The following is a 25920-nucleotide window of genomic DNA, read 5'->3' on the forward strand; positions in this document are numbered from 1 at the left end:
ATGGCTAAGAGGTTTGCAAAATATTACGCTTGTTTAAAAAAAATATTTATGACACCACCCTTACACGGAAATCTGACATCTGGCAACGTCAGCTATTTGGAGGACAGCCAGAAAATAAGAAAGGGGCCTCAGAGCACATGAAAACTAACTGTTGAAAAACTCTAGCTAACTAACACATGTAGTTTGCCACTACAGAAGAGTTTGTTAGCATTTCTTTTGGAGCTTGTTGACTTTTTATGTATCTGAGAACTTGTAATAATTTGGGTGGTGTCTGTGCGGTCTTCTCTCTCCAGCAGAGTATAAACAGTGATCTAGAAAGAGGGTAGAAAAGCTGACAGAGGAGATGACTGTAGCAGGAAGACCCAAAAGTTACACAGTACTGCTGTTATCCGTCACTGCACAGTAGAGTAATGTATGGTCTTCATAATGAACTTGCATCCGTCAGTTGAAGAGTAAATTACGTTCAGTGTCTTCCTGTTGCAGAAGGCAGAGAGGTATATAAAGTGTCTATTTTTTTTTAAGATTTTATTTATTTATTTGACAGAGAGAGATCACAATTAGGCAGAGAGGCAGGCAGAGAGAGAGGAAGGGAAGCAGGCTCCCCACTGAGCAGAGAGCCCGATGCAGGACTCAATCCCAGGACCCTGAGATCATGACCTGAGCCGAAGGCAGCGGCTTAACCCACTGAGCCACCCAGGCACCCTAAAGTGTCTATTTTTTAAACGTGGTCAAAACTAAACCAAGTTTCGACATGTTAAAATGGTCAATTCTGTGATGTTTCTGTACTTGAAATAGCACATTCTCTGGTCATGATTTATCAGTGAGACAGATTTGAGCCTGTAGCTGACTATGGAAATGTTTAGTAATAACTGCAAACATTGCATACTTCCTGGACCAGCCCTGTCCTAGGGGCTTTCGCACTAGCAGCCTCCTGTGTCTTTGGTGACAGATCTGGGTTTCCATTTCCATTCCATCCCTGACTTACTGTGTGACCTCGGACCGATTACATCACCTCTCTGAGCCTGTGTCCGCAAAATGAAACCAATAATACACGGTAGGATTGTTGTGAGGACTCAATGAGAAAGTACCTGGTATAGTGCATGGCACATAGTAAATGCTCAGTAAATAGTAGGCATTGTTATAATAATTTTTATCATTATCATCATCCTCTTGATGATTATGACTGTATAATTAGCTATCCCTGTTTTTCTGAATAGGAAGCTAGCACAGAGAGTTTAAGGAATATGTCCAAGGTGAAATAACTAGTAGTGGAGCTGGCATTTGACCCCTGGTTACTTTGCATTCACATTAAGCTGCCTCCTCAGTATGTGATTATAATTAGACTTTTATTCTTAAAATACATGGTAGGAAAGGACAGAGGATGTGGGGAATGTTCCTGGCCCCTTCTTTTTTCCACTGTGGACCCAAGTCATATCATTATAGAAAAAAGTTCCAGCAACACAAAAAATAAGCTTCTTTCACTCAACAGTACAAATGAAATATGCAATGTGAATTGTGTTGCATGATTCACTAAATCTTAAAATCACTAAAATCTTAAAACCCCACATTGATATGCTCAATTACTTATTATTATATGCCTCACATGTTTGGCCACATCCCTGTTTTCATAGTAATAAATCAGTGGCTCTATAACCATTGTCTTTTTTTGTAATTCGGCATTTAGGGCTTTTTGATGTCATCATAGTTATATGTGAGATGAAAGTTAGAATCCTTGTTGCTAACAACATCAAATAGATACTTGAGGTAAATAAAGGAGAATAGACTTGAGGCCTGGACACTCTGGAGAGAGTCATTTGCTCCAGGAGGAAGACCTAGGGAGGGAGGTTGCTAATCATGGCTAATTGTTTATAGGTGAGCACATGCCGGTGAGTTCCTCCCTTTCTGTTGCTTAAACTCGTACTGAGGCTCCCCAAGCACACGAGTCAAGGTAACTAACACACCAACTTAGCAAAGCACAGACACCGTAACAGTATGAGGATACTGTGCAGACTTGGGGCCTAGGTGTCTTTGAGCTGAAAACACACTCTTGATCTGGTGTTGTGTATGTACTAGATCTTGTCTGGAGGTGTCATTTTTCTATCACCTTGTCTTGTTCTTTTTGTAGGTTTTTACTTTTCAGTGTTTCTTAAATCTCTGCCTTTTTTTTTTTTTTTAAAGATTTTATTTATTTATTTGACAGAGAGAGATCACAAGTAGGCAGAGAGAGAGAGAGAGAGAGAGAGGAGGAAGCAGACTCCCTGCTGAGCAGAGAGCCCGATGCGGGACTCGATCCCAGAACCCTGAGATCATGACCTGAGCTGAAGGCAGAGGCTTAACCCACTGAGCCACCCAGGTGCCCCTAAATCTCTGCCTTTGAGGTGTAATCCCACATTCGTTTTTCTTTCTTTTCTTTTCTTTCTTTCTTTTTTTTTTATTCTGTAGTGGGTAGGAGCCAGGATCCCCTGGGCCTGAATCCTGGTCCTGCTGCTATGAATGAACTCTGTTGATCTTAGACAGTTTAAGTTTTCCAACTCGCTGAGCATAAGAATCCTAATCTTTAAGATAGTTCTGGGGACATAAATGAAATGCCGTATTTAAAATCCCTACTTTTTAAATACCACATTTTAAAACTACCATATTGCCGGTACTTGAAAAATACTAATTTCCTTATTGCCCTCTACAGGTGTATTGAGAGGTCTACATTTCCCATCTTTGTATCTTTTCTGTCTTTCATAAGTAAAGGTCCCTTTTTTTTTTCAATTCCAGAATTGCCTTGAGAAGCAAATGAAAAATGTATTTTGAGGAAGTTATTATTTTTGTGAGATAGTGCCTTAATTTCTTTAAAGTACAAAGTGCAAACTTCTTATTTGCTTGGCTTTGCCTTGATTCTAAGTGTCTTATCTTAAGCTTTATCATTCTCAAGATATGGACCTATATTCCAGTGTCTAGTTACGCTTTCCAATTTCTTTTTGACCTGTCTTTCTAGGCTGTAAAAACATGGAGGCTGGCTCAGTGGTTCGTGCCATCTTTGACTTCTGCCCTAGTGTATCTGAAGAACTACCACTCTTCGTAGGAGATATCATCGAGGTGTTGGCAGTGGTGGATGAATTTTGGCTTCTAGGAAAGAAAGAGGATGTTACGGGTAAGAGGCTCCTACGTAATTCCTTGCTGACAAAACAGACCACCAACCCTCCCTTCTTTCCATACTAAAAACAAAGTTTAAATGGGAAGCCCAAGTCATAAATTTAAGAATCCTTTGTGTTTTTTCTTATGTTTTTACTGTGGTTTCTACCAGAGAGGAGAGAATGTTTGCTATCATTCCATCTCTCCTCATGGGTTCCTTCCAAAGGTTGAGATGGTTTGATACCAGCTGTCCCCAGCCCGTGGTCTGTTCATGTGTTTACCTCCCCTTCCTGGGCCTTTATCCACCATTGCTTCCCTTCTGAAAACATGTGTTACTTCTTTATTCAGAAGCCTGTTGTTTGCCTTTACTTTTCACTACTAGCCTTTATCTCCGATTTATGGAACTTAAGTCACTCTCCCCCATGTTTTCTCTGGTTGTCTTCCTCAAACGTTTTCTACCCTTTCTTCCACTCTTTTCAAGGGAGCATGATGCATTCTGTTCACTCCTTCCCCAGATCCGTGGTTGGTCCAAATTTATTAAAGTTGCACCTGCGCTCAGCACAGCCACCTCCCACTTCTTATGCATCTGGTTTCCTTTCTTCTGGACTTTAAAGTCTATGTTAGCACCTGTTTCTTTCTTTCATTAGCCTAGGGAAGGGTGGAAGTTTTTACCCCACACTGTGCACCTGTGTTAAATCCAGTCCTTAACTTGCATGTATTTACAGGAGTCTGGCCTGGAGTTTGTTATATAGTCCTTTGAGCAGACTCTGTTGACGTTTACCACACACTTGGGAGATAATACATTATGTCCCAGTAGAAATGATAACTCAGCTAAGACAAAAACGATAAGTTAAGAGTTAGCAAGGCAAAGAAGATAGACAGAAAATGCCCTGGGTTGACAAAGAACTTGGAGAGTGGAGAAGAGTTGAGCCAGGCATGCAGTGTGGAAGGTTGAGGGGGCAGAATGTGCTGGGCAGAGGGGCAGGAGCTTGGCCATAGAAGATAGAGGATGCCATGGTAAGGAATTACAGAATGGGGTATAGTACAGGTGCCTTACACACAGTCAGATCTGTAGTTGAGAAAGCTCGCTGCTATGGTGTGGAAAGTGACCAGAAAGGGCAGAACCAGGGGCAGGGAGGCCTACCGGGAGGTTGTTGCGATAACCCAGGTGAGACATGCTGCTGACTTGGACCAAGGTGGTGGGTCTGGAGATAAGTGGAGGATACAGGAGGTTTCTAGAAGGTGGGATCCATTAAATTTTCTGATGCTTTTCAGCCAACAAGCCCTGTCTGTCTACTACCACCTTATTAAAACCCTACCTATCTTCAGACTCAAATGCAAGGTTTTCATAAAATTTTTCTTGTTCTTCCTGAAAGCCTTTCTGCCTTCCTTAACTTCCACAGCAATTTGTACACCTCTATTGTGTCGCTAGATTTCAGAATGGAATTATTGCTTATGTCTCAATTCAGTTTTAAGACCTTTGAGAGCCAAGACTGTCTTACCCATTTTTCCTTCTGCAGCGCACCCTGTGTCGAGGGGCACTGGATCAGTGCTAATTAGATCGAATTGCATTCCCTGTGCCCTGCATGCCTTAGAATGTGTGGTCTGTGCTTGTTCTGTAGAGATTCTCCAGTTATGAGTACTTGGTTTTCAATTCATTGTCTGTAAATGGGCTCAGAAGAAAAGTTACTTTGTCCTGGTACATAGAGAAAATGAAATTTCAACATTAGAAATGTTTACCTTTATTTTCAGGGCAGTTCCCCAGCAGTTTTGTGGAAATTGTGACCATTCCCAGTCTAAAAGAAGGAGAGAGGCTGTTTGTCTGTATCTGTGAATTTACATCCCAAGAACTGAATAGTCTTCCCCTCCATCGAGGTAAGTTGGCCATTCAAGAGTAGAATGTTTACTTTTTTCAAAAGATTATTTATTTATTTGACAATGAGAATGAGAGAGAGAGAGAGAGAGAGAGAGGGAACAAGCAGGGGGAGCGGCAGGCAGAAGGAGAAGCAGGCTCCCCATTGAGCAGGGTAGCCTGATGCAGGGCTCCCTCCCAGGAGCCTAGGATCGTGACCTGAGTTGAAGACAGATGCTTAACTGACAGAGCCATGCAGGCACCACAGGGTAGATTGTTTAAAATAAGATTAGTTGGGCACCTGGGTGGCTTAGTCAGTCAAGTATCTGACTTTTTTTTTTTACTTAAAAAAAAATTTTTTTTTAAATTTCTTTTCAGCATAACAGTATTCATTGTTTTTTTGCACCACACCCAGTGCTCCATGCTATACATGCCCTCCCCAATACCCACCACCTGGTTTCCCCCAACCTCCCACCCCCGCCCCTTCAAAACCCTCAGGTGACTCTTGATTTCAATTCAGATCTCAGGGTTATGGGATGGAGCCCCATTAGGCTCCATGCTCAGTGGAGAGTTTCTTGGGTTTCTCTCTCTCCCTCTGCCCACCCCCCACACTTATGCCCTCACTCTTTCTCTCTCTCTCTGAAAAAATTAAAAATAAAATAGGTTTAGTGGAGTTGTCCCATTTTGACAACTAGGTCTTTTTTTTTTTTTAATTTTTTAAAAAGATTTTATTTATTTATTTGACAGAGACCACAAGTAGGCAGAGAGGCAGGAAGAGACAGAGAGAGGGGGAAGCATGGTCCCCGCTGAGCAGAGAGCCTGATGCAGGGCTCGATCCCAGGACCCTGAGACCATGACCTGAGCCAAAGGCAAAGGCTTTAACCCACTGAGCAGCCCAGACGCCCCCCTTTTTTTTTTTTTAATTTTTTTAAGTGGCTAACCTCTGGGGAGTAATGGCAAGATTGTGCTGACAATAATAATGTCATATTTGCATAACATTTTAGAATTTCCATAGTATTTTATCACAAATACATTCTCATCTGATCCTTAACACAGTTTTGGGAGGTAGCACAGTAGATATTATTAATTGCATTTAGTAAATCATGAGAATGAGATTCAAACTTTTGGCCTCCGAAAGTAAAATCATGTCACCTGATTATAAGCCCATCATTCTCTTTCCACTGCCCCATATTGTAGCCACACTTCAGACAACCTTTAGCTTTTTCCCCTTAAAAACTAATACAACTTTGCTAGCAATATTACTATAAACGTATAAGAGCTGAGGAGGAATTGTGGTGTGGAGATTAAGAGACAAATACAAAACAGCCCCATTTGACTCCCAACCGTTAAGTAATGTTACCTTAAAGTTCTCATCAGACCCAGTTTAAAAGGATGTGGTTTAAAGTGAATAGTCATAGCCACGTCTCAGTGACATTCCAAGTATTTCTCACTTCTCTCCGATAGGCATAGAAACTTCTAAAGACGGACTATAAACCCTTTCACCAGATATACTTAAGTCCGCACATTTCTGCATAAGCACAGGAAGCAGTACTGTTCTGCAAACTGACGTTTACGATCAGTGCAATATTGTGATGACTTAGGACAGCCAGCAAAATGGTAGAATTTATTGCGCATGTTATTGTCACTTGTTCTTTTAAGTATGGCCCTAAAGGGATAGGCTTAATTTCTTAAACCACATGCATATATGAGAGAGACAGAGCAGAGGTGGGGAAAGAGAGAGCCTAGCCAACTTCCCTAACCCATAGTCATGGAAGAAGGAATATTGGATTTGGATCTTCATCCTCAAAATCTGTTTTGAGAGTTTCTCATACTTCACTTCACACTTGACCCTCTGCCTCTTTTCTGAACACTTCCTTATTAATCAGTGTTGGGAAGGCAGAGAAAAATAGATGAAGATGTTAGAGCAGGGAACTCTGATCTGTCCCTACTCACAGCCCTGGGGCTGTAGTTCATGTCAGACCAGCGGGAGCAGAGAAAGGGCCCCAGAGCACAGTGTCTTCCATCACAGCTATGCAGAGGATGTGGGTGGCATGGATGTGTCCTTTCCTACATCTGATTCCTGGAGCAAATAGTGGGCATAAGAAAATACTCTAGGAATATGCAGTATGTCTAAGACATTTGAGGGCACCTGAGGATGTAGCTTCTGGAATTAGCATTTTTTTGCTTCATAACTGTATCTTGTGTCACCAAGCTTTAGATACTAAAAAGAGACATTTTCTGCTAAATGCCTTCTCTGGGAAGATTGGTCTCATGGGTTCTTCTGAACTTGCTTTGAAGTTAAAATCCACTTTGAAGTCAGTAATCCCAGGGCTACCAACCTGGGATTTCTCAAGAAGACCCTAGCATGGACCTTTTACCCATGAGCCTCCTGAGCCAAGACTGACTCAGGCTCAGGCTGGGCCCTGGAATCTGTAGATGTTATCGTGATTAGTTTTTAAGCAAAGGAAGAGGATGTAGCAGGGGCGATCCATAGGAAGCGACCAGAAAGAGGTATGCTAACTTCCGGCGGTTTGATCTGGTTGTCTTCCCTGATGCTCTCCTGCCAGTAAGTGCGCTATTTAGCTCTCTTTCCTTCTGAGCTTTTCACATCTTTCTTAGCTCTGTGTCTTCTGGTTTGAACACATAAGCCTTTGAGATTGGGGAATTTCGACGTACCTCTGCAGTTTGTCTTTTTCTGGGAAGTTGAGCACGAGACACAGAAATGATAATTAACTTCTCTAATTTTCTATACGTGATAGTCCACATTAACAGATAATAATAGTTGGAAACACAGTAAAAATGAAAGTATTGTTTTATACCACATACAGTTTATAAGACTTGAGTCAACACTTCCTGATTTTCAAGTCTAGTGCTTGAAATGGCCCTTCTGTTTCTTATACTGAAAATTGTTTTTTTCCATTAGGTCGGTGTCTCAGCTCATGAGTAGCCTATATTCCTGTATCTCTTTCTCCTAGTACTATTAATCCTGTTGTTTCTTTATCTCTCGTTAGTACCTTCTGTGTAGCGTGAAGTTTCTCCTGTCTTGTGTAAATAAAACTTTTGGTGATTTAATATCTCAGGAGGGGATCTGAAAACCTTGAGAGCTTGTGGGATGATGTTTGAGAACTGTTTTGTTTCACCAGACTGCCTTTAGTTGTTACCTGCTTATCTTTCAGAAATATCATTGGAGTTACATTATTTTTTAGATATTTTATTTATTTAATTGAGAGAAAAAGAGAGAGAGAACATGAGAAAGGGGAGAGTCAGAGGGAGACCCAGACTCCCTGCTTAGCAGGGAGCCTGAAATGGGGTTTGATCCCAGGGCCCCGGGACCTTGACTTGAGCCAAAGGCAGACATTTAACTAACTGAGCCACTCAGACACCCTGGAAAAATGATATATTTTAATGGTAAAATTATATTACTAAAGAAACATATGTATTTAGATATATGTAGAGCAGGCAGCATAGCTTAGGGGATAAGCATTCTGACAGCCCTAGATTTAAATCTGACTCCACAACTTATCACTGTGATGTTAGGCTGGTTACTTGCATTCTCTCAGCCTCATAGGATAATAATACCTAACTCAGCTGGTTGTGAGGACTGAAAGAGGTCGTACATGTTCAGCATCTGGCACAAGGTAAATATTCAGTAAAGATATCTTTCTTCTTCTTCTTTTTTTTTTTAAGATTTTGTTTATTTATGTGACAGACAGAGATCACAAGTAGACAGGCAGGCTGAGAGAGAGAGAGAGAGAGAGAGAGAGAGAAGCAGGCTCTCTGCTGAACAGAGAGCCCGATGCGGGGCTCAATTCCAGGACCCTGAGATCATGACCTGAGCTGAAGGCAGGGACTTTAACCCACTGAGCCACCCAAGTGCCCCTCTCTTTATTATTCTTAACCCAGGGTTCCCGGACTTCATAGATGTGCTTTGGGAGGCCTGGTTTCCTGATTGTTCCGGGAAGGTGTGTGTGTGTAAACATTCTTTCAGATTCTTTCTGGAATTGGGATCACCAGTACTCCTTCCAGCAGGTGTCACTCTTTCTCCTTTCCATAAAGCTGTCCAGTTGTTATGGACCATTCCTGTCTTTTTTAGTTGTTGAAACTCAAAGACAAGGCTGTCTTTGTATGTCTTCTTTGGGAAAATGTCTGTTCAAACCCTCCGCCCATGTTTTAATTGGATTGTTTTGTTTTTTTGGTGTTGAGTTGTGTAAGTGCTTTATATATTTTGGATATTAACACCTTATGGGATCTATCATTTTCAAGTATCTTCTCCCATCCAGTGGCCCGCCTTTTTGTTTTGTTTGCTGTGCAAAAGCTTTTTATTTTGATATAGTTCCAACAGATGCATGAAAAGATGCTCAACATTACTAATTATCAGGGAAATGCAGATCAAACCCACAGTGAGATATCACCTAATACCTGTGAGAATGGCTAAAATTAAAAAAATAAATAAAAAATAAAAACAAGAAATAACAAGTGTTGGCGAGGATGTAGAAAAAAAGGAACTCTAGTACACTGTTGGTGGGGATGTAAGTTGGTACAGCTACTGTGGAAAACAATATGAAGATTCCTCAAAAAATTAAAAATAGTGGTGCCTGTGTGGCTGACTTGGTTGAGTCTGACTCTCAGTTATGGCTTAGGTCTTATCTCAGGGTTGTGAAATCAGGCTAGGGGCTCCACACTGGGCATGGAGCCTGCTTAAGGTGCTCTCTCTCCTCCTCCCTCTGCTCCCCATCCACCCTACTCAGGCGCACATACATGGTCTCTCTCTCAAAATAAATAGAGAAAGAGAGGAAGGTAGGAAGGACAAAAGGAAGGAAAATACCATATGACCCAGTAATTCCAATAATTTACCTAAAGGAAATGAAAATGGGGTTCTTGGGTGGCTCAGTAGCTTGAATGTCCGCCTCTTCCTTTTGGCTCGTGTCTTGATCTCGGGGTCTTGGGATTGAGTCCCAAGTTGGGTTCTGTACTTGTTGTGGAGTCGGCTTGGGATAGTCTCTCTCCCTCTCCCCTTCGCCCATGTGCACGCACATGGGCATGCTTACTCTCTAAAATAAATAAATCTTTTTAAAAACCCCTGAAAAGACTAATTCAAAAAGATATGTGCACCTGTATGTTTATTAAAGCATTATTTACAATAGCCAAGATATGGAAGCGACCTAAGTGTCTCTTGATAGATAAATGGATAAGGAACATGTAAATATATACAATGGAATCTTACACAGCCATAAGAATGAGGTTGTACCGTTTGTGACAACATGGATAGGCCTAGAGAGTATTATGCTAAATAAAATAAGTCAGACCACGAAAGACAAATACCAGATGAGTTCACTCATATGTGGAATCTAAAAGAGCTAATGAATAAACAACAACAAAAAAGCAGAATCAGCCCTGTAAATTCAGAGAGCAAAGTGGTGGTTGCCAGAAGGAACAACATGCATGAAGGGAGTGGGAGGAGCAAGCTTCCAGCTATGGAATGAGGAAGCCACGTGGCTAAAAGGCCCGGCATGAGGAATGGAGTCACTGGTACTGTAACCACAACGTATGGTGACAGATGGTAGTGATGCCTGGGCACAGCATAGCATGTAGAAAAGTTGAATCACTGTGTTGGACACTGGAAATAAATGTAACATTGTGTGTCAACTCTATTCAAATAGAAACTTTTTTTTTTTTTTTAAGAGAAAAACAAGGTTTTCTCCTAGAAGGATCCATGCAAGTGGCCAGGGCCATTGATCATCTTAAAAATAAACAGAGGGAGAAAAAAAAAAGATGGGGGGTGGGCAAAAAACAAGAATGAGAGTGTGACAAGGAAAATACAGAGAAAGAGGAGAGAAGAAAGTTGGTGGGAATGATGAAATGCCACTAATAATGACCTCACATAGCACAGGATGCCTACAACCTTAGGTTTCTAGGCACCTCCCACCCTCAAAAAAGACCAATAAAAAAATGAATCAATAGTTTTTAAATTAAGTTTTTAATTTTAATTCCAGCATAGCTAACATACAGTGTTATATTAGTTTCAGGAATATAATGTAGTGATTCAGCAATTCTGTACATTACTCAGAGCTCCTGGTCAGTGTGCTTTTAGTCCCCATCTCCTATTTTACCCATCCCCAACCCACCTCCCCTCAGGGAACCATCACTTTGTTCTCTGCAGTTAAGAGTCCATTTCATGGCTTGTTTCTCTCTTCTTATTTTATTTATTTATTTATTTTAATTTATTTGCGAGAGAATGAGAAGGGGGGAGGGTCCGAGGGAGGAGCAGGGAGCCTGATGCGGGACTTGATCCCAGGACTCCGGAATCATGACTTGAACTGAAGATAGTTGCTTAACCAACTGAGCCATCCAGGCACCCATTTCTCTGTCTTTTTAAAATTTTGCTAGTTGGTTTTATTCCTTCTTATTTTTAAAGATTTTATGTATTCATTTATTTATTTGAGAGAGAGAGGGTGAGCTTGGATAGGAGGGAAGGACAGAAGGAGAGGGGGAAGCAGGGAGCCTGGTGCAGGGCTCGATCCCAGGACCCTGAGATCACGACCTGAGCTGAAGGCAGGCGCTCAACCAAATGAGCCCCTCATTTGTTTTATTTCTTAAATTCCACATATGAGTGAGATCATATGGTATTTGTCTTTCTCTGACTGACTTATTTCACTTAGCATTGCATTCTCTAGCTGCATCCCTGTTGTTGCAAATGGCAAGATTTCATTCTTTTTTATGGCTGAATCTGAGTAATATTTCATTATGTGTATGTATATATGTGTGTGGGGGTGTGTGTGTGTGTGTGCATTAGATCTTTATCCATTCATGTATCAATGGGCAGACACGTGGGCTGTTTCTGTAATTTGGCTATTGTAAATAATGCTGCAGTCCGCACAGGAGGGCATGCATCCCTTTGAATTAATGTTTTTGTATTTGGGGGTAAATCCCCCAGTAGTGCGATTACTGGATCATAGTAATATTACTGGATTTTCTGCAAAAAAAAAAAAAATCATAGGGTAGTTCTATTTTTAATTTATTGTGATGCCATGTGTGTGACATATGAGGGTCGGGTTCTGACATGGGTCATTGGAAGCGTAGTAACATGTGTGGTCAATCTACCTAAAGCACATGGTCTCCTGGGCATTGCAGTTTGGGGGGACCTAATAACTGCAGTTAGGCTTTTTATATTCAGATTCTAGGAAGACTTGCATTTGTTCTTACCATCTTATCCCCCCCACCTTTTTTTTTAAATATTTATTTGTTTGATAGAGAGGAAATGCAAGCAGGGGGAGTGGGAAAGGTAGAAGTAGGCTTCCTGCTGAGCGGGGAGCCCAATTTGGGGCCTGATCCTAGGACTCTGGGATCAGGACCTGAGCTGAAGGCAGACACTTGAGGACTGAGCCACCCAGGTGACCCTATCTTATTCCTAAATGCATTTCCTGCTCAAAGAAATAAAAAATCCAACTAGAAGAAGCTAGCAGCTGGGTGCTGGGATTAACTGTGTGTGAGTGAAAGCCTCAGCTTGACCCTGAGGGTCACCACACTTCCTGTTTTCCTGTTTGCGCAATCTGGGCACTCTCTTCCAGCCATTGCTCATATTGTTTCAGAAGTCTGGAAATGACCCCTAGGTAGCCTCTGTTCCTCAGGAATCACCTGGGGTGCCAGGGGAAGAGCTACATGACTCTGACGAAAACCAAAGACTCGTGCAAAAACCTTAGCACCAGCGACAAAATAAAGGCGTTGAGCTGAACTATCTCTAAAGTGATTTTCAGGGTCTAAACTCTGATTTTCAAAAAAAATCCACCTTTTTTTTTTTTTTTTAAATATAGAAGTAGCCAACAGAGCTATCCTGGTCTGCTAGGTAATAAAACTTACCAAAACAGTCGCCTGGCTGATAATAGGAGAAACAAGCCCTATGATAAGGATTTCCGGGAGATCTGGCAAAGCAAGGAAAATACTGTCTGTCGTTCTGCAGCTTTAGGAAAGCCAGCTCATTTCCAAGCCTGTGGAGTGGGAGTTGTGGCCAGCTTTTATTGTTCTTATTCCCCAAAGGCCCATTGTGCCTGGGCAATAGTCACATCTCCGAAGACTTCCCTCTGGGTTTTTGTTTTTGTTTTTAAGATTTATTTATTTATATTTGACAGAGATATCACAAGTAGGCAGAGAGGCAGGCAGAGAGAGAGAGGGGACAAGCAGGCTCCCTGCTGAGCAGGGAGCCCAACGCAGGGCTCGATCCCAAGACCCTGGGATCATGACCTGAGCTGAAGGCAGAGAATTAACCCACCGAGCCACCCAGGTGCCTCTCCCTCTGGGGTTCTGATGGAAGACCCTTAGAGTTGGCAGGGGGAAAAAAAATCACTTATAACACTCTCAGGACCCCGAGCTCCAACCAATGGATATTGAGTCATAAATTAAAGGAATATAGAAATAGAGGGCCAAGACCCCAATTTTCAAGAATATCTAGGTTTAAAAAAAATATATATATATATATATGTAAAACCTATCAAATCAGTGAAAATGTATTGGGTGCCTACCACCGAGTACAAAAGCTTACATGAGGTGCCGTGTAGTTATAAAAATTCAAGTGTCAAAATGAGTGATATTGGTAATTTCTTCTGTAGGCTACAGATGGCCAAGGGGAATGTGGGTTTCTGAGATCCTTTAGAGAAGTATGCTAGGGTTTCAGAGGGACAGGCTTGTATAGGAGCTAATGAAAGTGACCTTGTGTGGAACAGGGTCTCATAGGTGAAATAGTATTGACTGGCTTGGGGCGGCGAGGGTATGACTGGCTGTAGGTGCCTGGTTGCACAGAGGTAAAAACATAAAAATAGTGTTCTGGTAGTTTAGTAATTAAACATCTTTAGAGAGTGTCCAGAACAAACTTATTTTTTATATATTTCAGTCAATAAGAATATAATTTTTAGAGAAGAATCCTATGGGAGTAGGAAGAAGCCTTCATGACTTGAAGGAAAAGTTTGAGCAGGGGAGGAATGTGGTAAAATTGGTACATTTCTCATTTTATTTGGCACGAATCATTTGGAAGAGAAAGTCTGGGGCAAGGTTTAAGAGAATGAGATGATGATTGTTGGACTCTGGTGGTAGCAAGAGCAAGCACTGAGAGGAAGTAGTTTCTGCAAGAAGATATTAGAGTGAGGGGCGCCTGGGTGGCTCAGTTGGTTAAGTGTCTGCCTTTGGCTCAAGTTCATGGTCTCTGGAGCCCTGGGATGAGCCCTGTGCTGGGCTCCCTGCTCCGTGGGGAGTCTCCTTCTCCCTCTGCCCTTACCTGCTGCTCCATTCTCTTTCTCTCACTCTCTCATTTTCTCACTAGTTCGCCCTTAAATGCATAAAATCTTTTTTTTTTTTTTTTTTTTTAAAGGCTTACAAGAGGCTATTAGAGGGAAAAGGGAAGCTAGCTGCTTGAAGCCAGTTTTGGAGGGAAGATATAATTAATTTGGGAGTTGAAGTTGGAAAATCATTGTCATTATCAAATGGACATTGACTGCTTGCTGTGCAAAAGGCATTGTATCTGACTCATGAAATACAGAAGTGGTACTGGCTGTTAAGGAATATGTAATTCACTCAGTGGGAAGATAGGACAGACTCAATTTGTTAATCTAATTTGTTAACTTAATTTGTCAATCAAGAGCATGCAAGTTGATACCCTAAAAGAAAATCCAGTTTCAAAATAAGCTTGACTAGAAAATGACTTACATGACTCAGGAGCTTTGCTCTCCTGGTCTTACTTACTTGGGCTAGTTGCATTCCTTGATCACCTCTGCTGATGAAAGTAAAGTTGACCAGGTGTCAAGTGATTGGAAAGTTTAAACAGGTTGAAACTGATCATCCACAAAATGAACAGTTAGTTCATCATCAGGTCATTAAGAGTTTGTTATAAAACAATTTAGTACATTATAGAGTAACTCTTTAAGTTGGGGGAAGTCCACTAAGACCGAATTTTAGCTTGATTTTTTCCCCAGAATCACTTGTGCTATCCTTTCCTATCTTTTCTTTATCTTACCTTCTGCAACAGTAAGGCCGATACTAACTGTTCAGCTTACATTTTGTAAAGTTAACCTGAAACATTGAATCTGTTTTCAAAAACAAAAGTCCTGGAGCCCCTAGGAGGCTCAGTTGGATAAGCATCTGTCTTCTGCTCAGGTCAAGAGGATCCAGTCCCAAGTTGGGCTCCCTTCTCAGTGAGGAATCTTCTTCTTCCTCTCCTTCTGCCCCTCCCCCCAGTTTGTGTGGGTATGCATTCTCTCTCTCTCTCTTTCTCTCTCAAATAAATCCTTTTTTAAAAGATTTTATTGATTTGTCAGAGAGAGACACAGTGAGAGAACACAAGCAGGGAGAGTGGGAGAGGGAGAAGCAGGCTTCCCACTGAGCAGGGAGCCCAATGTGGGGCTCGATCCCAGGACCCTGGGATCATTACCTGAGCCGAAGGCAGACGCTTACTGACTGAGCCACCGAGGCACACCTCAAATAAGTAAATCTTAAAAAACAACAACAAAAAAACCCACAAAAGTACTGAGTGCTAGAACACGCTTTTAAGATTTCATTATGATGTATTGTCAGGGTAAGGATAGTTCAAAAAGGCCCCTGGAGGAAGTAAATGAAGAGCTTGTTGCTCGTACACTGTACCTCCAACAGAACCATTCCTGAGGGGTGCCTGGGTGACATGGTTGGTTGAGCACCCCAGCTCTTGGTTTTGGCTCAGGTCCTGATCTGAGGGTTGTGGGATTGAGCCCTGAGTTGGACTCCTAGCTCATCGTGGAGTCTGCTTGAGATACTCTCCTTCTCCCTCTGCCCTCCCACTCATCCATGCTTGCTCTATCTCAAATAAATCAATAAATATTAAAAAAAGAAAAGAAACCATTCCTGAAGACTTCTTTTGTTGTTCTATATTTGATATTGAATAAAAGTTAGTGTGAGAGATCAGATGCCTCTTTCAAAGGATTATTATGGACATATATATAATCTCTGTCATTTATAAACTAATCCAATGGCACAGACAGTAAGAATATTGGTTAGTGGCATTTTTTTAACTTTTTGGTCCTAAGAGCCTTTATACTGTTAAAAGTTACTGAGACCCTAGAGAGCTCTTGCTTATGTGAGTCTATTGATATTTACAATATCTGCTGTTAAAACAGAAATTTTAAAAACATTTATCAATTCATTTTTTTAAAAACCTATTATGTATTAACATAAATAGCATATTTTTAATGAAAAATTTCTAAACAAAAAAGTTTAGTGAAAAGAGTATCATTGATTCACATTTTTGCAAATCTCTTTAGTATTTGTTTTAATAGGGGCTCCTGGGTGTCTCAGTCGGTTAAGTGTTTGCCTTCAGCTCAGGTCATGGTCCCAGGGCCCTGGGATTGAGCCCTTTATCAGGCTCCCTGCTCAGCAGGGAGCCCACTTCTCCCTCTGCCCCCTGCCCTTGCTCTCTCTCTACCTTAAGTAAATAAATAAAATCTTTTTTTTTAAAAGATTTTTATTTATTTATTTGACAGAGATCACAAGTAGGCAGAGAGGCAGGCAGAGAGAGAGGGGGAAGCAGGCTCCCTGCTGAGCAGAGAGCCAGATGCAAGGCTTGATCCCAGGACCCTGAGATCATGACCCAAGCCGAAAGCAGAGGCTTAACCCACTGAGCCACCCAGGCACCCCAATAAAATCTTTTTAAAAATATTTGCTTGAATAGAAGAAAGATAGACTTTTATATTTGTATTTATGTTCAAATGAATGTGGTTTGTTATTTTAACTGAAGTACATAAAGTGTATGAAGAAAATATAGGTTGGACTTTGCAGACTCTCTGGAAGGATCTTGGGGCTTCCCCAGGACTCCATGCACAACCACACGTTGAAAAGCACTGCTTTCCGGGACTGTGCACTATATTGTCACTGAATTGTCAAAATTCACTAAATTGTCACCTAGTTCACTAAATTGTTGAAACTTTTATGCCCTTTAAACTCCAGAGGTACACTTCCCTGAATCTGATAGATGTTTGAAATGATGAATTGCACTATTTAGTCATGGTAATGTTGTTTTGGGTTGATGACTCAGGTCGATATCTTTGCTTGTCTTTCTTTAGGTGACCTAGTGATTCTCGATGGTGCCCCCATGGCCAGCTGGCTGCAGGGCCGGAGCTGCTGGGGCACCCGGGGCTTCTTCCCATCATCCTGTGTTCGGGAGCTCTGCCTGTCCTCACAGAGCCGGCGGTGGCACTCACAGAGCGCCTTGCTTCAGATTCCTGACTACTCGATGGGACAAGCGCGGGCGCTGATGGGGCTTTCAGCCCAGCTGGATGAGGAGCTGGACTTCAGAGAAGGGGATGTGATTACCATTATTGGAGTTCCTGAACCAGGCTGGTTTGAAGGGGAATTAGATGGTCGAAGAGGCATTTTTCCAGAAGGGTTTGTAGAACTTTTGGGGCCCCTGAGGACTGTGGATGAGTTGGCAAGTTCTGGAAATCACAACGACTGCATTATTAATGGAGAAAAAGAGACCCCTGCAGGAGAAGAAGAGAGGGGGCCAGAAGAGGATGAGGACCAGCCCGGGACCTACGGAATAGCCCTCTACAGATTCCAAGCCCTGGAGCCGAATGAGTTGGATTTTGAGGTAGGTGATAAAATCCGAATTCTGGGAACACTTGAAGATGGGTGGCTAGAAGGATTGCTGAAGGGCAGAACAGGCATCTTTCCTTACCGATTTGTAAAGCTGTTTTCTAAAACAAGAGCAGAGGAGACCGTGGGTCTGCCACAGGAAAGCAGCCCTGCTGAGACCGCTGACACTTCTTTGGGTTGCTCAGAGAACTCCTTGGTGGTGGAGGGAAAACGACCCGGATCTCCCGAGTACAGCACGGAGAAGTCCCACTGTGCTATTTCGGAAACATCTGCCTCTCCCCAGGAGCATCTGACTTCTGAGTATGAAGTAAACAAAACCTCCTGTCAGGATGAGGGCACCTCAGGGGAGCCCCCAAGAAGCCCAAGCCTGGGTCACGAACAGCCTCTTGCCAAAGACTCTTCTGCAGAGGATCCTTCAGAGATAGTCAATGGGGTTTCCTCCCAACCTCAGGTACCTTTTCCTCCCAGATGGCAGAAAAACCAGTGTTACTCTGCAGCAGGAGGCGGCCACCTCAGCTCAGAGCAGCACGCTGACCCTCTTCCCTTTGAAGCGAGAACTAAAGAGGACTTCAGCCTACCTCCCAGAGGAATGGCCTCCCCACCAAAAACCCTTCAGAAGCCAGTGCCCCCTCCTCACGGTGGCTCCTGTCTTCTAGCCCCTCCGGCAATCAGACCTAGCCAGTTGAACTCTGCGCTCCAGGGCCTGGTAAGATGTGCTAGAAAGCACCACGCGTCCAAGGACAACCCTTCCAGCTTTTGTTCTGCACCAGAGAGATTGGGAGTGAAGCCAGGTCTGCCGGACAAGGTGTTTGCAGCCGAAGAGATGGCACTCTTACAGGGAGAAGGCGACACTGACCTGGATTCCAAGTTGACACAACAGCTGATAGAGTTTGAAAAGAGCTTGTCGGGGCCCGGCATAGAACCAGAGAGAATTTTGCGTCACTTTTCAATCACGGACTTTAACTCTGAGAAGGACGTTGTCCGAGGTTCCTCAAAGCCGATCACCCAGCAGGAGCTGCCTGAGAGGAGGAAAGCCCGAAGGCCCCCGCCACCGCGCCCCTGTACTCCAGCATCCGCTTCTCCTCACGTGCTTGTTGACCAGAACCTGAAGCCTGAACTGCCCTTGGCGATGCGGCCCTCTCGCCCAGCTCCCCTGCCTCCCTCAGCACAGCAGAGAGGGGCTCCCACATCCCCCAGGCTCCTGCCCTGGACCGGACCCAGCTGTGAGACCCCAGAGAAGGAGAGCCCTGAGAGTGTGGACCAGACTTTGGACCAGACTTCCCAGTGTCCCTTAGTATTGATGAGGGTTCAGGAAATGGAACAGGACTCAGATGTGGGTAGCAGGGCTCAAGAAGAGCTCAACTTAATGCTGGACGAGAAGCAGGATGAACCATTAAGGGCAGAAACCCTTGAGGATCTTGAGTTCTATGAGAGCAACATCGAAAGTCTGAATATGGAACTCCAGCAACTCAGAGGTAAGTGATGGGGAATTAATAGATACGCATTATTGACATCTACCAGTCCTCATAATGGCCTCCCCATGTTTTTAAGAGAGATGTTACTATCTTTGACAAAGAATGATTTGCTTTTGCATTACCTCATTTCTTACTCTGTCGCCACAATTGGACTGCTCTGTCCCAGTATATCCTCTAACCACTGGAGCCTCCTGTCTTAACTTGCTGCTCAGTTAGGCAGCTCAAACCTCATGGACATTTATATCACCTGTTGTGCTAAGGCCTCCATAGTGGTCCTGCAGATGGGAAGTCCCTGACTGTGGTGGCCTTCTCTAACCAGCGTCTGGTAAGGACTAAAGACTTGCAGGCTAAGATTCATGAAAAAAAATATGCCTCTTATCTTTGTGTTGGAAGAACTAGGTTTCGTTAAAGATTGTGTATATTTGAGGTAGGGAGAGAAAGAGAGTGAGCGAGAGAGCACAAGCCAGAGGGAGAGGCAAAGGGAGAAGCAGATTCCCCATTGAGCAGGGAGCCAGATGCTGGACTCCATCCCAGGACTCTGAGATCATGACCTGAGCCGAGGGCAGATGCTTAATGACTGAGCCACCGAGGCGCCCCAAGGTCTCGGTTTCAATAGTAAACATAAGAGCTAATAACTATTAACTTGTTCATAGTGAGGATGTGTTACCATTTGCTTGCACAAATAATCTTCCCACCCACCCTAAACATACTGGGATAATTCACATGGCTGCTTGATGGGTGAGGCAGGTAAGATCTGTAGAGACGGAGTAGCTTACTGACGGAGCTGGGAGCTCCTGTGTTTAACTACTGCGGTTTACTGCTTCCCACCTTGCACATTCAGAAATTTGAATTCTGTCCCTCAATTTAGGGGTGAGCAGCTTCAGGAGACTTCATTCGTCTTCACCAACTCCCATAAGATATAATTTCTAGAGGGAAAAGACAGAAAGCAAGGTGACCACAACAGACTAGGACCCAAGGACACACAGACACGTCACTGGGCAGGTGTGCCAGAGAGCTCCGAGCCCACATGCGGTCAGGAGAGGAGACAGCCCCAGTGGTCTGTGGCTGCAGGGCCTGCAGGGTGCTGAGGGGAGAGAAGCGCAGGAGAATGGCTGGCCAGCTCCGCTCGCTTCCCTCCCCCCTGCTTCAGGCCGCTGACCAGTGACTGGAAACAGAAATCCCAGCGAGGAAGAGTATTCTGGCAAAGCCAGAGATGGAGTCATTTTCTGAAAGCCAGAAAGCAGACGGGATGAAAGAGAGGAGACTGTCTCTGCAGTGAGCTTGGGGGAGGACAGCTGTGCAAGTGGGAGCCGGTGCAGGGACTGCAGACTGGGTGGTGGCGTGGCAGGAGGGGCTCCTGGAGCAAACCAGTGTGATGAATGAGGGGAGCCAGACCCCTGAGCCCCCACCCCCGTCACTGCGCTGAATGGGGGCGGTGGCCGCAGTTACCCTCAACGTGAAGGATGAGGCTGAGCACCAAGGCCCGTCCTCAGGGGATCCTGCAGGGGCGCCTGGCTGCCTCAGTCTGGAGAGTCTTGGGGTCATAAGCTTGAGCCCCACGTTGGCGGTAGAGTTTACTTTTACTTTAAAAAAAAGAAAGAAAGAAAGAAAGGAAGGAAGGAAGGAAGGAAGGAAGGAAGATAGATAGATAGATAGATAGATGGCATTTAAAGAAATGATCATTGAAGATGAGTACCTGAAGTCTCGGGGGATTGCCAGATACCATGATGATTTCAAGAGCGTCTGAGGAGGAATTCTAAGGGAGTTTTGGCTCAATACCACATCCCCAAAGTCAGAGCAAGTTCCAGGATTTTCCACTGCCTTCCGTACTTCTAGGTTTTGGGATATACTCGTAAACTGTTCCTGTGTGAGATATACAGGAGGCAGAACAAAAGTGTCTCAAATTCCAGGTAGTGGGAATTTCTCAATAACGATACTTTTTAGGGGTGTCTGACTGGCTCAGTTGGTAGGGTAAGTGACTATTCATCTTAGGGTCGTGAATTCAAGCCCTATGTGAGGTTCCTTGCTCAGTCTGGAGTCAGCTTGAGATACTCTGTCCCTCTCCCTCTGCCCTCCTGCTCATGCTCTCTCTCTTTCTCTCAAATAAATCTTTAAAACATTTTTTGCTTTTTAATGTAAAATAATTTAAGATCTATAGAAAAGTTGCCAAAAATTAAAGATCTCCTATACCCTTCACTCAGCTTCCCCTTACCTTAATGTCTTACATAACTATAGATTATTTATCAAAATCAGGAAATAAATATGACAGTAAACATTTGAAAACATTAAAAGGGCATATTCACATAAAATAAAAGACAAAAAATAATTTCAAAACTGTAAAATAATCCCACAATTAGTATTAAAAAGTTATTCTGAAAACAAGGTTTTTTTTGTTTGTTTTAAAGATTTTATTCATTTATTTGACAGAGATCACACGTAGGCGGGGGGAGGGGGGAAGAAGGCTCCCTGCTGAGCAGAGAGCCCAGTGAAGGACTTGATCCCAGGACCCTGAGATCATGACCTGAGCCAAAGGCAGAGGCTTAACCTACTGAGCTACCCAGGCACCCTGAAAACAAGGTTTTAAATACACAAAGCTTTAGTCGCCCTGAGAGTATTGATCTTTATTTTGTTAGTGTTCTAGGCATGGGAGAGAGTTTCCCTCTTGGATTGATTTTTACTGAGTTAAGAATGTTTCTAAAAGCATCTTTAGATGGGGCCAATAGGGTGTAGGTTATTTCGGGTAAGCTCCTTTTTATAAACAATGAAAATATTTTGTGTACTTGCTCTGATTTTTGCTTCCCTATTAAAATAAATATTGTTTTTGCTAATTCAAAATTTAGGCAATAAATTTTGACAATATTCATATCTTAAAATTTTTTGCGGTGTAATTGATATATATCAGTGTAGAACATAATATTCACATCTTCTCTATAATCTTCTGTTAAAATATTTTAAATAACTATAACCTATAGCAAATATTAAGCCCTGGAGAACACTGGGCAAATATTTTTGGTTTCAAGTATTCAAATAATGGAACATTATTCACCCCTCGGAGCAAGATTTAACATTACACAGAATCATTTGTCAGGATTGCCAGTTTAAGGACTTTTTTTGCTTCTAAAACTTGATATTTCTTGGACAGTCACTTCATAAGATTTGTATAAAATGTGCTGTACAAATAAGGTTATTAATATTTATTTGATTTGCAGGCATGACTCACTGTCAGCAGCACGTGGGGCCACGAACACAAACACTTATAAGCACACTCATAGCATAGCAACAGTTACAAGCAAAACTAACTGATTAGATCCTGATCGATTCTCTCCTGGTTCTGTCCTCCTGGTCAACCTTAATCTTTTACTCTGTGTGTCAGCATTTTCTGCTCTTGCTTTCAACTTGATGCAGTGGATTCCTTCGAACCAGTAACGTGTCTACCTTTATTACTAGGCTTTATTCTCACAGAATTATGGTATTTTCTCGTGTGTTCCACATTTCTTGACTGATTTTTCTTTGGATTCAGGAAGACATACACATTTCCCAAGAAACACTGAGAAGGTATTCCCACAGGGAAGCACTGCTCAGTCCCAGCTCAGTTACCTGAAACTAATTTCAAGGCTTACAATTCCAGGGATGACCAGGATTTTGGAACCCCAACTATAATTTTGCAGGAGGGCTGTTCTAATTCTGACGCATTCTCAAGAGTCCTTTGGAATCTCACCAGCTTATTCTAGTGAAAGGTCTCTTTTTAGACTTCTCCCCTCGGATAGGCCCTGGGGTTTGAGTTTTGACCCCTTCTACTGAGAGGGTCCTTGAAATGTTCCAGTTTTCCTGGGACGGACAGATGCCCCAGGGCAGTGCCATTTCTGTGGTTTTTTACCTTTCTGGATTCCAGTTTTCCTTTGGTTTTGTCTAGCGCACTACCATCTTGTCAGTGTATTGATAGCTTTAAGATTTTTTTTTATATTTTCTCCAACTTTTTAAACTTTTTTCCTGTGAGAGGATTGACCCAAATAACCCAAACTTCAGTTATTAGAACTAAAAAGCCCCAATAGTTGTATCATTTTTTTAAAGATTTATTTATCTGAGAGAGAGAAAGAGAGAGAGAGAGAGCACACTCACCGGCAGAAGGAGGGGCAAAGGCAGAGGGAGAAGCAGACTCCCCGCTAGCAGGGAGCCCGATGGGAGCTCGAGCCATTGATTGATCACAGGACTCTGGGATCATGACCTGAGGCAGCCCCCTAACCTACTGAGCCTCCCAGGAGCCCCACAAATCCCTGATAGTTTCAGATAAGCCATTATTTGGCTCTGAGAATTTGGGGTTTCAAATTTGGAATTAGCACATTGAGTCAGAGTAGAAGAACAGGAGGCGTCTCTGGTTATAGAGTTTTGGGGAACGAGATGCCATTTTGCAGGCTTTACGATGGCATTCAATTCAGTCTCTCATTTGCCCAGCAAATGTTGGTTGAGTTTTTGCTGTGCACCAGGCACTATGCTAAGGGCAGGGTAATAAACACAGATGTGCTCTCTGCCCTCAAAGAGCTTCTAGTCAAAACGAGTTGCTGGTTAGTAAGTTAAGGTCTATATCTAAAACACAGTACCTTCAAATCCGATAAATGTGTTGACTTCCAGAGCAGTGGAAACGTGTAGAGTTAACCCACAAACTTTCAGATTTCTTAGTACATACTTCTATTTTTTTTTTAGTTATTAGTTTTTATTTTATGGTCTATTTCTAGTTCTTATTTAAATTCAAGTTAGTTAACATACATGGTAAAATTGGTTTCAGGTGTAGAATTTAGTGATTTATCACTTACATACAACACCCAGTGCTCATCACAAGTGCCCTCCTTAATCCCCACCACCCTTTCAGCGCATCTCACCACACCTCCCTCTATCAATCCTTTGTGTTCTGTAGTTAAGAGTCTCTTAGGGTTTGCTTCCCTCTCTGTTTTTTTTTTTTTTTTTTTTTTAAGATTTTATTTATTTATTTGACACAAAGAGATCACAAGGAGGCAGAGAGGCAGGCAGAGAGAGAGGAAGAGAAGCAGGCTCCCCACCAAGCAGAGAGCCCGATGCGGGGCTCGATCCCAGGACCCTGGGATCATGACCTGAGCCGAAAGCAGAGGCTTTAACCCACTGAGCCACCCAGGTGCCCCTGTTTTTTGTTGTTGTTGTTGTTTTTTTCTTCCCCTGTAGTTCATTGCTTTGTTTCTTAAATGCCACATATGAGTGAAATCATATGGTACTGGTTTTTCTCTGACTTATTTCACTTAGCATAATACCCTCTAGCTTCCTCCACATCGTTGCAAATGGTAAGATTTCATTCTCTCTGATGGTGAGTAATACCCCATGGTATAACTAGACCAGTACACATCACTTTTAGAGCCCCTAATTAGGACTATATCCTGTAGCCCTGAGAGAATTGTATTTCAGCATGTGACAGTTCTGTTCTATCTCTAGGAGTGGTTCCCTTGCCTCAAAAGGACAAGTACATTCATTTCTTTACTCAGCAAATATTTCTAGAGCACATACTAGGAGGCAGGCACTGACTATCCATTGATTAATAAAAAGGCCATAGTCACAGTATCATTCATGTTCCTGTAGCTCTTAAACTCTAGTGATACTGGCCTCTGTATTTACTGAGGTCACTGTTTGTCTTGTTGCCTCTGACTCATGGCCGTAGTTACTCTCTTATGGGCAAGGACCCCACATTCTGAATCAGGGCAGTGGATGGTGAAGTGTAGAGCCAGTCTCCTCCACATCAGGAACCTTGCTCCTAAGCTTCTCTTCCCTTTAAGGTATTGTGAAAAGGGATATTGACCAGAGACCCTCAGCATAATTTTAAAAGACTGTTGCAAATCAAATCAGAACATGCTTTTTAAGGACCGGAACATTTTCAGCAAGATATTGAGTGAGATCTAAGGCCCACTAAAGAGAGCCATTCAGTTAACAAGTAGGAGAATTGCTGATTTGGAACAATAAGATCTTTATACTGAAGTGATATATAATATTCTAGACAGATTTTTAAAAATTTGAAAGTCTAGTTTTTCTACATACGGAAGCAATTTGTTATCCTGAAGATTCCTTGGAATGCCTCAGGTATTAAAAATTCATTCTCGGACACCTGGGTGGATCAGTGGGTTAAGCCTCTGCCTTCAGCTCAGGTCATGATCTCAGGGTACTGGGATCGAGCCCCGCATTGGCCTCTCTGCTCAGTGGGGAGCCTGCTTCCTCCTCTCTCTGTCTGCCTCTCTGCCTACTTGTAATCTCTCTCTGTCAAATACATAAATAAAATATTTTAAAAAATTCCTTCTCAAACTAGTAAAAGATAAGGGAGTTAAATAGCCAAAACTCTTGTGGTCTTTCAAGATATAAAAGTTTATGTGAAAGGATTAATAACCTTTGTTTCTGGTTTGTCAGTACGTAGGAAAAAAGCAAGTCTCCTTGACTTGTGACATCTGGTTCAGTGTGTTGGCTCAGTAAAAATTAGCTCCGTTACTTGTAATGGATTTTATCTTGGTATAAAACAGCAAACAGAGTCAGAAGGCATTAATAATCTATGTGAATTTAGGACTGAAACTACTTTTCCTTTTATGATAGGTCTTTTAACGTACATCAGGAAATGTAGCTTGAAATGGTTGACTTAGCTATAAGTAACCTGTGAATGAATCACTGTTCTTAACTTTGCAGTATGGCTTTGTGAGCATTTCCTCATCCCCAGCTCCTGGCAGAGGGGTGGAGAAACTGGACTACATCCAGGGATTTTAAGTATCAGTTTCAGATTTCACTGAGGCTTTGCTGGACCCAGGGAAAGCTGCCGCCGCCATCCCCCCCCCCCCCCGCCCCCCGCGGCCCGCCTGAGTGCAC

The 25920-nt window shown here is 42.8% G+C and overlaps 1 protein-coding gene across 2 annotated transcripts in view; it reads left to right on the forward strand.

Moving 5' to 3' along the window:
* DNMBP (dynamin binding protein) overlaps positions 1-25920 on the forward strand; it is a 104212-nt gene that overhangs the window by 29583 nt on the left and 48709 nt on the right. The window contains exons 2-4 of one of the 2 annotated variants that reach the window (XM_059169219.1): positions 2987-3142; positions 4876-4998; positions 17050-19056. In XM_059169219.1, the coding sequence (XP_059025202.1) occupies positions 2998-3142; positions 4876-4998; positions 17050-19056 (2275 nt within the window). In that variant the 5' untranslated portion in view covers positions 2987-2997. Of the gene's footprint in view, positions 1-2986; positions 3143-4875; positions 4999-17049; positions 19057-25920 lie in introns of those variants that run through there. The other variant, XM_059169221.1, reaches the window with a different exon arrangement.

This window comes from Mustela lutreola, chromosome 4 (genome assembly GCF_030435805.1).
Source record: "Mustela lutreola isolate mMusLut2 chromosome 4, mMusLut2.pri, whole genome shotgun sequence".
NCBI lineage: Eukaryota > Metazoa > Chordata > Mammalia > Carnivora > Mustelidae > Mustela > Mustela lutreola.